Genomic DNA, 18,755 nt, shown 5'->3' with positions numbered 1-18,755 from the left:
AATAGATGGACAATTATTTTAATAGCTTTTGTTTCTTCAGAGCTATAGACGAGTGAAAAAGCCACTTTGTCACGTCATGTATATATACACTGCAGCAGCTGTGTACCGCTGGGGGACTTGGCGGGGTCCCCCGCCGCTGCCGCGTTCCTTAATAAAATGAAACAAAAAAGTATCATTCCAATATTATTAATGTTTTTATTGCTAAAAATGACCCTGGTTTGTCAAACAAGAGGAAAATTTCTGAAAAAGCAAGCAATGGATCATCATATCTTTGAAATGGATAGAGTAACGTTTAACTATCTTTCCTTTATCTATACACACACAAAATCAAAAACTAAAATTCAGCTAAGTAAACTTAAGTACAAAACAAATAAAAAGTACTGGACATTGCTGCTTAAGAACGAATCATTTGAAGCAATACACTTAGTCAACACAATTGTGCTTCTTATGCTTTTATGTGGTGATATACACCAAAATCCAGGTCCTACAGGAGAAAATATTACAAAAGAACAATGTCCTTTCTGTCTTAAATCATTTACTAGATTAGACTCACACATTAAAGCCTCACATAAGGACCAAGCATCAACTGACAAATCAAATGTATCTTTGCAAAATGGGTCTATACAAAAAGTCACTTACAGTTACAGTCAAGAACCTGGCCCTTCATCTACAAACGAATTTGCTGTAGTGATACCTCCTTCGCGTGATCCTAAGTACACCAGACCTTGTTTGAAATATTACAATGATAATGATAGTGACTCAGAGTCAGATTTTCACACATCACTCAAACCTAATAACCAATTGACTGATAACCTTAACAATACAAATAATATAAATGGCATGAAAAGCATTGAAAACTTTGCACAAAATACTGCCATTGCTCCAAGTAAAAAGAAAAGTATAACATGCCCCCATTGTGGAAAATCGGTAAAAAGTCTAGTTGTTCACATAAGCAGAGCCCATGCAACAGTACATAGAGATAAAATAATTGAAAAATACGTTGATGACTTACAAGAAAAGGTTACCCACAAAGTTGAAACCCAATCAAAAGACACTAACTTTCAAAAAATGTTGTGTGATTGGGAAGAAAAATTCGATAAAGTAACAGATCTAGATAACATTGAACAGTTGAATAAAAAAATGAACGAGTTTACAACATTTTTAGCTTCAGCTGTAAACTATTTGCCTGGACCTAAACACCCTGCAATGAAGTATTACAACTTAAGAAAATCAAACCTAAGTTTGAATAATGGTAAAACCTATAAAACCTCAAGCAATCCAATGCGAGCTTCAAAAAGAGAAAAGTCTAAAAGAAAAGAAAAATATTTGTACGAAAAAGCACAATATCTGTATTATAATCAAAGGCGAAAAGCTTGCAGGATGGTTATGGGATCTGGCGATGTATCTTGTAAGATATCTACAAATGATTTGTACAAGGAGTTCGACAATCGTTTTGCTAAGCAAAATACATCAGTTAGAGATCACTACGAAAACACTCATTCCACTACTTTTAATGAAGAAGAAGACTTTGAAGAAATAATTGTCACTGCTGAAGAAATGATGAATGCTATGAAATCAATTACTGTTGACACTTCTCCTGGTGTAGACAAAGTGTTAATGAGAGTCATAAAATGTAAGAAAGTGTCGGTTATTTTGGCAAAGATATGTACAATCATGATGCTAAAAGGTTGGGTCCCTGATTGTTTTAAACTTGCAAGAACAGTTTTAATTTACAAAGGAGGTGACGTTAAAGATGCTAAAAACTTGCTCTGTCTTACGAAGAAGTGTTGAAAGAGTTCTAGACAAAAGACTGAGAGGTCATATACGTTTTAACCCAAACCAAAGAGGTTTTACTAGTACACCAGGAACAACAATCAATGTAGAAATAGTGAACTCAATTTTAACAAAAGCTAAGACAGAGGAAAAAGAAGTTTCATTGGTTTTTCTAGATATTAACAAAGCTTATGATTGTGTTGGGCACGAACACCTAGTTAAAACGCTAGAATCACATAACATTCCTAGGAAGTTAAAAACTTTGATAGCAAATCTTCAGTTAGACAACCAAACTATTATTGAAACTGGTGGAAGTAAAACAAAAGCGATTCCCTTCAAACGAGGGTTACTACAAGGAGCACCTTTATCCCCTATGCTGTATAATTTGTGCACAGATTTCATTTTAAATGAACTAAGTGAAAAAGAAGTTCAAATGGCGTACGGATACGAACTTCTGCCGGATTTAGATAGACTAACCATAATGGGATTTGCTGATGATTTAGTTATTATTGGTAAAGACAAACAAAGTGTTGCAACCCTTACTTCAATGGCCATTAATTTACTTAATTCGATCGGACTAGAAATAAACCCCAACAAATGTCAGTCTATCGTGATTGAAAAAGGGCTTCTAGTTGAAAGTAATATCTGGTTAGATGAAAACTTGTTCATAAAAAGTATTTCAGATAGTGAAAACATAAAGTATTTAGGTGTTAACTTTTCCCAAGGGATCGTTTTTAATAAGGAGAGAATAATTAAACAATTCAAATCCCAATTAGAAAGACTAACATCGACTACATTACTTTTGTCAAGCCAAAAGTTTAATATAATTAATCAATGTATATGGCCAACGTTAATATATCCATTTCAAAATGCTCCACTCCATAAATTACCAGTAGCATTTTTAACTGACTTAGACAAACTGGTTAAAAGTAGTGTTAAAGAAATATTAAGCTTACCAACTGACACTCCAGATTTTATGTTATATAGCCCAAAAAAATATAAAGGACTTGGATTAATCAAGGCTCAATGGGAAGCATATATTCAGCAACTTAATTCTATACAAATACTCAGACGGGTTAAAATTGTTATACAATAAATGAAGACAAATTTAAACGGATAGAAACAATTTGTTTAAAAAAATTACACCTAGAAGAAATTGATCGTAATCAAACAATAAATACCCAAAAATTAAGAAATGACTAAAGAGAACAAGAGTTTGAAAATTGGAAAAGCTTAAAACAGAAGGGTAAAGGTGTTGAACTTTTCAAGGACTATACTCCGGGAAATAAAAGTATTATTAATAAAGAAGGCTTGTCAGAATCTGAGTGGGAAGACAGTATAAAAATGATTGCAAATGTGGTGCCAGTGTGTGTTCTCCACGGCAGAAGTCAGGGCAATAACCGCTGCAGGCATGCCTGTGGTGAGATTGAAACCCTTGCACATGCCCTTGGCTTCTGTCCGTTTGGTGAACTTCTAAGAAACACAAGGCACCACAAAATAAGAAGTATCATAGCAAATACCTTCCGAAAAAGGTATAATACATGGGAAGTGCAAGAAGAAGTACACTGTCTTTCTTCTAACGGAAGCACCAGAAGTGTAGATATTTTATTGATTGAGAGAGATACTAACAAAGGCATAATTCTCGATCCTACAATTCGATTTGAAACAAACATAAATCAAGCTAACAAAGTAAATGAAGAAAAGAAAAAAAATTATGATTCTACCTTTGAATATTTCAAGCAAAATTTTAAAATTTCAAAAATTGAGGTGATTGGATTGTTTATTGGTTCTAGAGGAACATTATCAAAATTTTTTGTGAACTTTTGGAAACAATATGATTTGGACAGATCCTTTTTGAAAATTATTATTCATGAAACATTAAGAGGTTCATTGACTATAATGAGAAATCATCTATATGGCAAACATCAAAATTAATCAGTCTTATAGCTGTATAATCCTTAGATATTTTATGTGTACTATTTTTCTGTGTCATTGGCAACCTTATTGTTTAAGGCAGAGGTATTTATTTTTATAAATAAATTCTTTTCTCTATATATAAGGATATATATATATATGAATTTGAACTGATTGTTTTTCACCTCTGGGGACCTCAACACGAAAAATTAAAGTGATCCCAGTTCCATAATCATGATAAGGTCTTAATGGTCTTATCATGAGACCTACGGTAATAGCTTATTACCTTTATGGGAAATTCACAAAAAAAAAACTGAAAAACCAACTGCACTTAGCCATTGATGGACAGACTAGCAAAACTTAAGTACTGATTTACATCCTAGGCAAATCAGCCCGGAAAGCATAAGTGTAAAAGCATAGGTAAGAGCTAATGTACTAAATACTAACCATCCTCTGAGAGCCCGCATTGAATTTTAGGCTCGTCCAGGAACCGCACGATAGTGTGAAAGTTCCCATAAGATTCCATAGTCAAAACAGTTTCGTTCGATACGGGACAGGCCTGGACCGCACTGGTGTAAAAGAAGGCTAACCCAGCTAATTACACATACTGTTTTACATCAGGTGATAGTTTAAAAAAGTTATGTGCATCAGGTTAAAAAAGTTACTTATCAGTTAAAATTGCTAAAACATTTTTTTATTATAACTATTCTTAAATATCGATAACGGGATATCTATTAAAGTGAAGTTAAAATGTAACACTAGGATGAACACAAATAAATTCCAATAACAATAATCCAGCTAATATTCTTGTCTCTCGAGGGATTAAAAGAACTACTTTAGTCACTAAATATAGTGAGAGCACCAGTGAATAACCGTTTAAGCTTTAGTTTCCACTTGTATCTGGCATGAGAAAATAGACAATTAAGCTACAATGTAAAGAATGGTTTAAATGTCTTGTCCGTATTCTCCTGAAATTCCTAATAATAAAGCTTAATATCTCATGTTCAAACAGTGTTGAAAAATACAAGTGATCGCACATAAATCATTTTTATTATTCAGCATTGAAGATGTTAAGAACGTTTGTTATTGACTGGACAAAACAAATATCTGTGTTTTATATGAAACGGACATTCACTGGCACACTCATTTATGTACAGGCAGACATAGTTTACTTACATATGGTAATAGATTTTATAATGTAATTTTTCCAGACTTACACAGTTACATTTAAAAAAAATGTTGGTCCTTGGGTTCATTACTCAGGTTACAAACACCTATTGTCAATTCAATGTTAACACTTCACTATGACACATAAAAAATAGGTAATTGACTGTTCGTATATCACATAGTTGATGGTTAGGAATGCGTTTGGCTATTTCTTCACTGTTGGAACATCAAATAGGTCAGAGACACCTTCGTTGTCAGCCAGATTGAAGCTGTAGTCCAAACTGTTGAGAGGAGGGCTCAGCCTTAAAAATGGTGAATTTGCTGAAATTGTTCCAAAATTGATAAAATGCATAATATTGGTTTTTAAACCACTTTCTAAAAGAATACAATCACTGTCCAAAAGAAACCATGTTAACCCTGCACCACAAATAGATATGGCTTTAGTTTTCATTCAATAATATAGTAGAGTCCTGTTATTCTGAACTTACTGGAACATAAACCTGTTTGTAATAACTAGATTTCTGAAATAATATTAACATATCTAGGGCAAAATTACAGTTGATGTTTATGTAGCTACCAGCGCAAAATGTGTGGGTGTAATGGCTGCTATCAGGAGAGATGATGATGATGCTGCCCTAGCATTTAAGTGTATTAAAAGCTTCACAAGGACATAACTAACATCAGCAATGTTCACTGTTGTCATATCATCGCCAGATTCTCCACTGTTCACGTTTGTGGCAACATTGCAAATTAGGCCAACCAACATTTGTGGTATCACTAAATTCTACCGGTCGAGGAGATTTTGATAGTATTTTTTCTATAGGAAATACCATCACTTTATTTTAGGAAATATCAAGCAACATCACTGACATCTTCAACATTCGTGTCACATTGACAACCTTGCTGAAGATTGCGAAATCATCGCTTGAATCTTTAAAGTTTATAGTGTTATTGCCAGTGGCTCATGGAATAGACATTGCTGACTTGTGTGATACTGCTAACTTCGGGGAAGTTTATGGTGATATTGCTAGCTCTTTTGATGTTTGTGACGACATTGTGAGCTTTTCCGACATTTGCAAGGACATCGCTAGTTTCAATGATGTACACGGTAAAGTAGTTAGATTGTACTATCTACTACAAAAATTAAATAATTTACAAACTATTGTTTGAAATAGGCAGATAATTGAAATATTAGGGTTAGGAACGGCGGGATTCTACTGGTCTTTTAGTCAATTCAACTATTTTAAAGCTCATGAAATCAGCCTGATTTTATATGGGAAGACCTGTAGATAACAAGATATAGCCTATTATACAGATAAAAAGGGTAAAGAGGAAACATTCAATGGAACACTTAATGGTGTCTCGCACTAGTCACTGGTGTCTAGAGCAAAGTCCCTCTCGCTCTCATATACCACAGCGGAGAAAAATCCAGAGTGCTCGCTGCCTAGTCTCTTCCTTGGTCGTCACAAGTATATTAACGGCACAACATACCAGATCTGAAAGTGCACAGTCTTCCCATAAGCTTGTTTCCTCTGTACCTCACTTCTCTGTGCTTACTGCTTATGCATAGTTTAACTTTTGTTAATGCTTGTCCTCAGTAATACTCTTTCAAGTAATAAAGAGGTAACAAAGTACTTAATCGTAATAGTTCTAAGCATCACGATTGCAATTATTTATTCCTTAGTTAAAATTATTAATTCACGATAAATTATGCAGTGCGTTACCAACAGACAAAACTTGAAACAAAACTATGTATTCTATCATAATTGATCTACACACAGAAGTATAAAAATTGAAATCAGAAACTTTATTCAGCCAGCTTTTTAAGTGTAAATATCTTATTGCAAGTGTTATTAGACGGGAGACGTATATATTTTTGTATTTTTTAGATCAATAATAATGAGAAAAAATTAAATTACACTGTTGTTGGTGTCAAACATATGAATTAAATACAAGAATTTTAACAGTTTATAATACTTACAAACTCCTTTTTAAAATTTAAGTTTTTAGCTACTGGTAATAGAATTTTTCTTCCTGACTAAATGACACAAGCTGTGTTGCATGAAAAAAATTATGTTTTTAAGCATCAGAACAAATCTTGTGTCAGTAAAAATAGTTGCTACTAATTCCCCTAATCTTCTACATAATTAATAGGCCAACATGAATTTTGTGGTAAATTGTTTTGAAGCTGCCAAGCATCTGATGACCATGTTTAAGGTGTAATTGGATAGGTCGTGGCCTGCAGATTTGCTATAAACCGAAAAATCTTTTTCACCACACTTCACCCTATTACCACTATTCACCACTATAATTATGCACAATGATAGTCAACACAACTACAACTTTAAGGTTATGTGAAGAAATAATTTGAGGAATCAGCAAAAATAAAAATAAATAGTTGCTAGGCAACTGTGACAATAACACAATTCTATTGCAATGCTATGGATTTTGATTGTGTATTTAAAATGCATTCGTGTTTTAAGTAAGTAAGCGGACAGCTGATTTTGCGGCCCCGGCCTGTAAAAACCTGCTCGGTCCCCAAATTACGATGACAGCTGGCATGGCCAGCAAAACGTAACTTTCAGCCACCAATTAACGTATGTAATACAGCCAAAAACACCATAGTGTGGTGAAAAATCTTTAACATTCCATCAGGGCTCTATATCAGTGGCCTTCAAAGTTCCTATATTATTCTTAGGGAGAAAATGTTTGTTTACAGTTTGAATTTAGACTAATATTTGAAACAGCTGAATAATTTTTCTGCTCCTTAGTTGTTTTAAACTCACCATCACTTTCATAAGGATCTGGTGCTGGTGATACATCCATATCAGTATTGGTAACTAAAAAATCTGAAACAGAACCATCCATTTTGTGTAATTGGTATGTTAAGGAAATTTAAAACTCAATATTACACTGTCATTATTGAAAGGCCTATTTTTTTTTGTAATTTTTAAAATTATCATTATGTGTTAAAATTGTCATCGTGTATTGTCATTATGTTTTCTCCTAATAATGACATATTCAAAATCTAGTTCCATAAACTAACAGGAAATTATGGAAATGGCTTAAGCCAACCATGAAAGATTTGACTTATTACTAAATGATAACAATTTAATGTCCAATGGACCCCCTCAAGCTATAGACCAATTTTATTGTTTTCAGTTTTTTTTTTTTTTATAATAGAAAACGTAGTATACAACCAACTTTTCAAACTTTAACCCTAGCAGTGGCCGATCGTCGTCTGGTGACGATCTGGCGTTGATGCTTAGAATGGCCAAAGTCGTCTGGTGACGATCTGGGCCGAAATTTTTTTAGCGGTAAAAAAAACACTAACAATCTACTCAGATGAGAATAATATATATACCATTCGAAAGATCACATTCTGAACTTTCATTTTATTACATAAACAAACCCTGTAGCAGGTATATAACAATGTCACGACGATTAGAAATCATATGAATTTTTGGCGCGGCACGACTTTTGCAGCAGACACTTGGGAACTGGCAAAACACGTCTTGTTTGGCATTACCCTGCTCGGATAATTTTCGTCGTGGGATGTTGCGGGTGGTGCCACTGGATAGCCATTGATTTTATCTTCATTGTGGTAGTAATATTTAGAACGAAATATTGATTGCACAACCGGTACGATTTTATGAAAACAGCTGTTTTCGAAATTTTTAACAAATGGCCAATGGTCGTCAGGTGACGATGTGGAAAATACGAATTACATACACTGTAAGTTATTATTACTAGTGATATAATATGTCATTTTGAAGAGGAAGAAATATAGATTGTGAGAGTGGCAGCCCTGCGCTCAGAGTTATTTACGTCTGCTCACATATGAAGACGACGGAAGTGATAGGTGACATCTATATATTTAACTAGCTGTATCCGCGGGCTTTGCCCCTTTTTACTTCATAAGTGAGCTCGTTCGCATGGCTCAATCACGTCCTGGTTGAAGTTCGTTCGCTACGCTCACTCACCTTTTGGTTGCAAATTGGCTGTAGTCATAAATTAAAAAAAATAATAGTGCTGCACCCTGTTGGTAATCCTTGTAACTTTAATGCTATTGAACATCATAGAACAGAACCAACTTGTTTAATTGAAACAGCTGTTAAGAAATTCCTTTTAAATATGAAAAATCATAAGGTTAACATGGGAAACTCCAGAGCCACTGGGGCGGAGCCCGAAAGCCCGATCAGAATACAAACTACTTAGTTTTCCTATTCAATGCCCAAAGAATCGGTGTACCGAATTTCAGCCTCCTAGGTAAATGGGAAGTGTGAGAATTAGTGATGAGTGAGTGAGTCAGTCAGTCAGTCAGTGAGGGCTTTGCCTTTTATATATTTAGATAATTTTTTTTTTTTAAGCTCTACAAAATGGTTTGAAAAGAAAATGCTAAATTTTAAGTTTAAGTACCAATTTTTACCCCATAAAACTCCCCATGAACCACTGTTCCCATAGTCTGATCATGCTGTTTCGCGAACTCGTTAGAATAAACTTAGGTTTACACGTTTGTACCAAATTTCATAAAAATTAGATGATTTTTGCTCGAGTTATCGGGCTAACTGACACGTATGTAAATATATATATATATATATATGAATTTGAACGGATGGTGTTTTTGGCCTCTAGGGACCTCAAAATGAAAAAGTAAATCGGTCCCGGATCCAAGTCTTACCATGAGTACTACGGTAATAGCTTATTACCTATAGGGGAAATTTCGCTAAAATTTATTCTTAAATTATACAAAACTAAATCAGATTGATGGCAATACATTTTTTCTTGGGCTAATATTAGACCAGCATCTAACATGGAATAAACACATTGTTTGTTGTGTCAACCATGTTGACAAGATGTCGTCTGAGTGCTATACATTGCAACAGATGAGCCTAGTTTGCAATATGGATATTTTACCATACTTGGCTCTTATAAACTCCCTTATAAACTTGTCATACTGTATTGCAATATATATAGCTACCTCAAACAAAGATTCCGATCAGAATTTTTTTTTCAAAAAGGAAAAAGCAATCAAGATAATTTTTAATTCAAACCCATAACAGTCTGTTAAAGAATGTTTTTCCAAATTGGGTATTTTAATAGTATATGATGTGTATATTTTTGAAACCCTGATGTACACTAAAGCAAATCACATAATGCCTTAAAAAAATCATAAACACAACACTAGATTAACCCTTTTACCGCCACGGACATATGCAACATTGCGCGCGAAGACCACCGAGCGCTATGTCAGCTGACTGTCTGAAGGTTGCCAACCCAACAGCTGGCGACACGACTGAGAATCGCCGCAGCGAAATCCACTAATTTGCCGACATCTATTGAAACGATCATAACTCCGCGTAAATAATAGCTAGACCTTTAATTTTTTTTTTTTTTGTTTGTCTTTAACTGTTCTACATGTACATATATAGTTTGGAAAGCTTATACCACTTTTTAGTTTAATTAATATGAGCAAGTTTTAAAAAAATTGTAAATTTAATATAAAATTTCAATTTTAAAATTTTAAAACGTGTATATATATAACTTTTTTATGCATAAACTATACATTTTTGGAAACATAATTATCTTATGAGACCATACAACAGTTCTAAGAAGAAATATTCATAAATAAAGATATACTATTAAAAAATAACAAAAGGTGTATTTTTCACAAAAAGGCATTTTTGGAATATTTGCTAGGTACAATTTATTGCTCTGTAACAATTAAGCCATTGCAGTTTTTTACGTGAAATTATTACATCTAGAAATATTTTCAAGTTAAAAACAAGCTTCCTCATAGAACTATAAAATTAAATTATAATTCTAAATAGTTTTGAAAACTATTTTGCTGAAACTCACCAAAATATTCCTGGAGTTGAAGTTTCTATGTTTCTATGTCCAGGGAGTTAAATGACACACACACAAATTAAAGGAACACACAACCAGTTTTTAAAGAGTAAAATGAACAAATTTGATTAATATTTACATTGTTGACCCTTATGACGGGGCAGACAATCCAAATGGCAACTGGCCTTTGACACATACGGTTCTGCTGCGTCTTCTCTTGCCTTCTGGGTTATTTTTGCCACTACATACACAGCATATTTTTTCCTTGTGTCCTTCGAGTTTTTCCACCCCAAAACCTTGTTTCTGGGACCATCCCCGCCGCCATCACCACCATGAACATTTGCGGCGTTTTTGGCTGTCAGCCATTCATCTGCCATGGCCTCGATTATGGAGATTTGAAATTGTAGTCGGGAAACAGGCTTGTCAGTGTTTTGTTTGTATAACACGTAGGCATTAAGTACCATTCGGCCAAATATATTAAAAATAACCTTCTTCCAATGTTTCATACATCTCCTTTCATCCAAATGCGTATACAACATTTGATCCGTCCCGTCTATTCCCCCTATTTCATTATTATATTGGTAGACGATGTCCGGTTTATTTTTGATCACAACCCTGCCAGATCTTCGTATTGCATATCTTACGTTCCTTGCCACAGATTTTGTTGACAGTAGAATAAATTGAGATTAGTTAGTAGCTTTCTCCCGGAATGCCATCTGAAAAACCGCTCCCTTCCTCACATAAACCTTTTTACCAACTGGGTACTTTTCTTTGAGTTGGCGAGGAATACCCTTGCGATCCAACCTTTGTGTTCCGGTTAGGTATGTAGATTTGCTGTACAAATATCTGGCAAGTTTTTTTGTAACAAAAAAATTGTCTAAATACAAATGATAGCCATTGTTCAGAAGATTTGCCATCTCGAGTAGTTTTACCACGACTGTCGCCCCTAATCCATATTTATCTATCCTTGCACGGTCGGTTTCGAACCTAGCACCCTTGTAGCAGTAAAACTGTGAGCAATATTTGGTTAGAGCATCGCACAGGACCCAAAGTTTTATGCCCCACCGATGGTGCTTCTTTTTGGGGATATACTGTGTCATGGCGATCCGTTTTTTTGTCCCCACCAAGGATTCATCCACTGACAATTTTTCATAAGGGATATAGTAAAGGCGAAAAAGACGGTTGCAATGGTCAATTAGCGGTTGAAAACGCCCACATGGGTCGTAGTTCGGCTCATTCTGATTTGGGAGGGTGTTTGGGTCAACCAGATGAAAAAACTTCAATAAAATTTTGAATCTGTTTCAACTGAATAACTTGCTAAACCAGGAGTTAGATTGGGAAGAACTGGTAAACCAGTAACTCTTGACAGTCGGTTTTTTAATGATTCCCATGTTTAGGATTACAGAAATGAAACCTTTCATTTCTTCCACGCTTGTGTTTACCCAAGATCGCAGTTGGCTTCTGGGGCTTTTATTGCCCTCACGAGAACTCAAATACCCTAGTGCATTTTTGTTAGTTTCTACTGCAAATGTGTTCAACAGCACATTGGTAAAATACCCCCGTCGCAGCAAACCTGCATACTAAGCGAATTTCCATTTACCCGGCTTGATTTCTACTAAAATATTGCCTATAAATTTTCAGATTTATTTCCATTTTTAAATAACATTAATTTTAGTGAGTAGTTAGGTTTGCTGCTACGGGGAAGATGTTGAGGTGTGTTTTTTCAATTGAAATATTGATAGCTTAGTATGAAATAAACCAAATAAACAAGCAAACTAGAACAGTTAATTTATTCTCCATAAGAATAACATGAGAATTTTAAATTTACAATTTTTTTTAATTTTCTCCGTAGTCAATGAACATTCAAAAACACTTCAATATACTAAATTATTTGTTTTTTTAAGCTCTTCAAAATGGTCTAGAGAGAAATTTAGAAATTTAAAGTTTTTAGGGTCAAAAATGAGAAAAACCCATTTTTACCCCATAAAACCTCCCATAAACCCCTGATCCCATGGTCCGATTATGCTGGTTCGCGAACTCTTTCGAATAAATGTAGGTTTACACGTTTGTACCAAATTTCATCAAAATCGGATCAATTTTGCTCGAGTTATCGCGCTAACGGACACATATATATAATTTATATATGAATATATGAATATATTTATATATGAATTTGAACGGATGGTGTTTTTGGCCTCTGGGGACCTCAAAACGAAAAAGTAAATCGGTCCCGGGTCTAGGTCTTACCATGAGACCTACGGTAATAGCTTATTCCCTATATGGGAAATTCGCTAAAATAAATAGAAGTAAGCTATTGGGCTGGAGTTTCGGGGGGACAATGTCTGGGTCCGGCCATTTCCGAAAAAGGAAACATTTCAGGATATCCAGGATCTTGACCATCTTCTATTTCCTCCCACTCACTACTTTCACAATCAGAAGTTTGTGCTGGTACTCTGGGTCCTGTAGGTCCATTTTGATTACGTCCACGTCCACGTACACGTACTCGTACTCGACCACGTCCACATCCAATGCTAGAACCTTGTCCTCTTCCTCGAACGATCGACCGATTTTCAATGCGTTGCATATTCTCTAGAATGCCTGGGTCGTCCTCATCTGAACTGCTATGCGTTGCAACATCTGGAAGCCTATCTAATGCCATGGTTTGATTTTCCTCAGATCGTTGGGACACTAAACCGCCTGAAGGTCCAGGTAAATTTATATCGAAACCTATAGGCCTACGCCCACGATCCATGTTCAGAGATAACAGGGATTCTAAACGAGTTTGTTGCGGATCCGGATCATACGTCGGATCTTCATCTGTATCATCCACAATGTCTTCAGAGTCGGAAGACGATATATCGTCAAGAAGGGAATCACGGTCTTCATTGTCACTAAGTACCTCGTATCCACTCGCAACTATCTGGTTCACAAGTGTATTTTCACTTAAGGGCAAAGCGGGGCACCTTTTGTTACTCATTTCTAACACTAGCACAATATAAAAATTACCATAAAACTTTGTTATAACTAACAAAAGGCGAAATCACAACATCACTGACCACATACAGCAGTAAACAGTAAGACAATGACAGAAATGCCGCCAACGTCAGGTGGCGTAGACAGCGTGGCACCAAGACATTTGGCGCGAGGCCACGGCCTACTTGATCGAAACGACTTTACACGTTAGTATATTGTAAAAACTACCTTTAACAATAAAAACAAAAAGAACAGCCATTTATAATGATTCCAAGCCTTTTACAAGACATGAAATTAATGGAAATCGGTCTATAAATAACCGCGCAGTAATAAAAATACAATCTAATCGGCCTGTGGCGTTTCTCGCACTGAACTGCAGCGACGATCATATCAGCCCGCGGCGGTCTTCGCGTCAAATTTGCGAGCCGATGAGATCGGTCCGTGGCGGTTTTCACGACATCAGGTAAGTCCGATCTAATCGGCCCAGTTAAGTAAACCAGTTGAGCCACACAATCTTGTTTTTTTTTTCTAAAGAAGGCTAGTTTCATGGGCACTACATTTTTATTTGCACTACCAACAAACATTAGGAAGGAATATTAAGAAAATAAAAATAAAAGTTAAGAATTTTTTATAAATTAATTTTTTTACTCCTTAGATGAATAAGTGCAAAAATAACTTAGGGCCTAGTTAAACAATTTAAAAGTAGCAGTCTTTGAATTGTTATGACAGTAGACTTTCAGTAATCCGGCAGATATAGGACCGTGATAAGTGGAAACTAAAAATGGATTAGTGAAAATGCCGGACGGATTACTGGAGTGTATCAATAAAAACTTTTAAAATGAACTTAAAGCATGTCTCCAAAAGATCACGTTATCTGAAACCGCTATTGAACGGGCATGACGACAAGGACGTTTCCGTGACCACGAGAGTTGTGATAACGTCTAGACGTCCACGGGAGATGTTCATGATTTTGCCACAATCGTACAAGACCACAATGACGTTTCTTGACTGCGGGAGTGAATAAGGATGTTTACATGGCCGCGGAAGACAACGATAATGTCTAGATGACCGCGGGAGATGTTCATGATTTTGCCGTGATCGTGCAAGACGACAATGATGTTTCAATGACCCCGGGAGTAGATTATGAAGACTAAACGGCCGCAGAAGATGTTCATGATTTTGCCGCTATCGCGAAAGACGATGATGACGTTTCCGTGACCACGGGAGTAGATGATGATGTCTATATGGCCGCCGGAGATAGTCAGAATTTTGCCAGGATCTCGGAAGCCCTCACCCGTCAAAAGACACCAGATTACTGGAGTGCCGGGGTGGTGCAGTGCCAGATTAGAGAGGGTCTACTGTATTATTATTTTCTGTAATACATTACATTGATCCAATAATCTGTATCATAATTTGAAAATAGGCTCAAGCATTATTTGACACTATTTAATGTAATAAGTACGTTTTAATAAAGAAGTTTAAATTCTTATTAAATAAAGAAGTTTTGATTTGATTTGTGTTTTAATGATATACAGGGTGTTCAAAAAAGGTGGGGACATATTTTACCTAGTGATTCCTTGGGTCAAAATAAAGAGAAAATCAAGAATAACATTTTTTCCAAAATCGCTTTGTTAACCAGATATCTGCCATTTTGTATTTTTTCATAAACTTTTTTATTTTTGACGTTTTCAACCGATCTTTATAAAACTTGGTATATAGGTTAAGCTAGAAAAGACCAATGTTAATTTCTTGATTCATGTTCATTTCTTCAAAATTCATCTTGATTCAATTTAAAATTTCAAAATGGCGGCCATTTGAATTTTTTTAACTTAAATTACTCAAAAACTGCATGTCTGAGCATGTTTCATACCGTTATGAAAAAACAGGGTGGCCACTCAAAACAGATTTTTTTATTCCCCGTTTTTTCCCGGTTTTCCCGGGTATTTTTCAAGGAATTCCAGGGCGTATTGAAGTCCTATTTTCATACCAACAGATGAAAATATACTGCTAAATTTACTAATTTCGTAAAGACGCATTTTAATAAGAGCTGAAATAAAAAAAAAACTACCAACTCATTCGCACAATTCAGCACGGAACTGACGCGGACATAGTGGTTATGTTGTACATTGTACAGTTTCTGATCGTATTGCCCGACGCCCGCCCGCCCGGATACTGCCGGCTGTCAAGGTCAATTACCCTCCCTCCTCGCACCCTCCTCCCGCCACATCGAGCACCGACCCCAATTATCTGAGTAAAACGTAGTAAGAATGTTGCGTCTGTCAAATAGCTCCCACCCCGTAACAATTCATGCAAATAAATATTGAAATGAATACTGATGTGCTAATATACATACGATAGTAATTTAATAACGTGTGTATAGTATGATAGTTAATAATTCAAGACATGGTACTTTACATGAACAAAAAATACTAAAATATAAAATAATAACTGTTAATTAGTGAGTTATTAAAAGTTCTAAAAAAACAATTATATGTACCAGTAGAAAAAGAACATGCAAAATAAACATACAAATTATACTTACAAGTATGATGTAGTTGATTCCACGTTTGTGGCAGAGGAAAAGATGTTTAAGACTTTTAAATAGTTTATATAAAACACTTAAATCACACTTAATTGAAAAATAAACGCAACTTATAAAAAAATGTAAGCTGTCAATGATTTACTCATTTGTCCTAGAGTAACGTTATTAGAACACGATTTTAAAAAACTTAATATGTACACAATATAGAATCCACAAAATATACAATCCTAAACTTATTTATTCAAATTGGCAATTTTTTCGTCTAGTAGAGCTGCCTGTTTTCTTACATCTTCTATGATTCTTGCTTTCTTCTCTTCCAGTTCTTTTTTTTCCAGTTCAGATTTCCTTTTAAGTTTTTTTGCTTTTTCCTCTTCACCGACTTCTTCTTCCTTTTTTCTTAAATGTTCTGTATAAAGTGAGTGTGCGTTTCTTGCACAATGCACGAGCTCCTTAGTAATTTCAAATTGCTCTACCGGGACACCAGCTGTGTTTATCCCATCATAAACTTGGCGCAAAGCGACCAGACTCTCCTCTTTCAGGTTTTCTACAATGCATTCGGAGTTGATAGAAAAACCTCGCTCCACGGTGGAGTTTCCGTGAGACAGTGTCAAAATAATTGAACAAAATTCAGTCAGATGTTTGTACTGTTCTGTCCCTCTGTTATTGGAAATAATCTCAAACAAAAACTTGTCCAATCGGACCTGGTTTCTTTTGTACTTCTTGCACAGTTGCATAGTTTCTTCAGAGAGGAATACTTCTCTATATTGCTTCTTAATACAGTCGGCTTTTATTCCAGAAATTAGATTTTTTGAAACAAAAGACTCCAAGCAGTTTGTCAATCTAACCTCAGCAAGTGCTCTATCGAAACCAATTGTTCCTGGGTCCAAACAAGAAATGTATTTTGTCAAACTATAATGCAGTGGAGATTTTTCCATGAGTTTCTTCGTCATGGCTACAATAGCCGTTCTACATTCATTTCGGAAGGTTAATACATCCAATTGTGTTTTTTCGCCTGAGTTTCTGAGGGCATCACGTGTAGCAAAGCCTATATCTATAGTTTTGGCAGGTTTCAGATTGTCATTAGTAAGCTGGATTTTTTCTGCTCTGTTTTTAGCACTTTTCAAAACATCTTCCTTTACAATTCTTTCCATAAACGATAACACTAGTGAATTTAATTCTTGGTACAAAAAAGGTGCCATCGGCTGGTCTCCTTGGAATTCACGAAGAAACGGCTCTATCATTGAGGCCATAGATGAAAAGAATGCGAGTTTAGGCATCAACATTTTATCTTTAATCTTTTCCTTCACAACCTTGAAGCTGTAGGAATTGGGTTCTTTAGTCGTTTCTGTTACGTACTTAATTACGTTGGGCAAGATTTTCAATGCCCTTTCTGCTACAGGTCCACTTTCAACCCATCTTACTGCACAAAATTGAAGAGGAAACAATTTAGATCCTGATAGCCGTACATATTCAGACCTTCTGGCAGGTGAGTTTTTAAATAGATTATACAAAGCACGTAAAAAAGTGATTATTTCCCATCCTGTGCTATTTATTCCAACTTTAAATGCATTGTGCAATGTGTGAAGGCCACAAGTTCCTATGTTTAGCAATAAGTGACTGTCCGGTATTTCTTTTAGATAGGTCTCTAATTCTGTTAGCATTTTCAAATTCACGTTAGGACCATCCATTGATACTTGAATGACTTTTTTTAGATAATCTTTCGGTAATATGCCAGTCAAGGCATCCAACAAGTCAGAGGCTTTCGAATTTCCTAAGAAAACAGAGGAAAAGTAGTGCGTTTCAATCTGGGATTTTTTGGAAAATCTAAGGTGTTTGTCCATTTGTTGTTTTTGGGACACTTTATTCAGCGCTTCATCAAAACAAACAACAATGTATGACGCATCTTTCAATGACGACTCCAGCTGCCGCCGGAAGTACGGTGCAAGTCCAAACACAATGGTGTACCCTATTTTAGTTCTCTGTAGCTTGATTTTCCCAGCTATTTCGCTATCTGGAAATTGCTTACTAAACCCAGCGGCTAGTTTGGCTGCAGTTCTGAAAGATATATGATTGAGAACTATCTGCATAGACCAAAATATCTCGGATTTTGTAACGGATTCTGAGAACAAGAAATGTTTTAGGGCAGGAGTATTTCTTCGAGCTAGCTGATCTTCTGGTGTACTGTGGGGCGAGGTCTGTGGCAAGGCAGTGGATTGTGTAGAAGGGCCAGGATCAGTAACTTGGTCACTAACAGTGGCTGTATCCGTATGGAGAGAAGAGGTGCTGGCTTCATTACGTTTATCATCAGAATTTCGAAAAAACATCCCAATTTTCAAACATTTTTCCCGGTTTTTCTCGTTCAAACAATGTTTTGCTGACTTAGAATGGCTTTTCAGGGCGGTTTTTCCCATGCTAGCAATGTTAATGGTAGTTTTGCACCAAGTACATAATGCGGAAGTATTTGAACGTGGATCTTCCTTTACCCAGGGAAAGTCCAAAATATATGAGGATCGAAAAGTTGTTGTACTCGGCTTTGATA

At 35.6% G+C, this 18,755-nt stretch overlaps 1 protein-coding gene across 2 annotated transcripts in view; it reads right to left on the bottom strand.

Annotated features, from left to right (window-relative positions):
• Positions 1–4,864: 4,864 nt before the first annotated feature.
• The window catches only part of LOC128987859 (transcription factor E2F4-like), a 100,469-nt gene continuing 86,578 nt past the window's right edge, over positions 4,865–18,755 (bottom strand). For both annotated transcript variants that reach the window (XM_054408917.1, XM_054408918.1), the window contains 2 exons: positions 7,641–7,703; positions 4,865–5,175 (listed from right to left, as the gene is read on the bottom strand). In XM_054408917.1, coding sequence (XP_054264892.1) covers positions 5,060–5,175; positions 7,641–7,703 — 179 coding nt within the window. In that variant the 3' untranslated portion in view covers positions 4,865–5,059. The remainder of the gene's footprint in view (positions 5,176–7,640; positions 7,704–18,755) is intronic.

This window comes from Macrosteles quadrilineatus, unplaced genomic scaffold (genome assembly GCF_028750875.1).
Source record: "Macrosteles quadrilineatus isolate MER2022 unplaced genomic scaffold, UCM_ALF_1.0 Scaffold_2__2_contigs__length_208266976, whole genome shotgun sequence".
In the NCBI taxonomy this organism is placed as follows: Eukaryota; Metazoa; Arthropoda; class Insecta; order Hemiptera; family Cicadellidae; genus Macrosteles; species Macrosteles quadrilineatus.
Note: the sequence above shows the minus strand (reverse complement) of the source record. Positions and strands in the feature narration are given on the sequence as shown.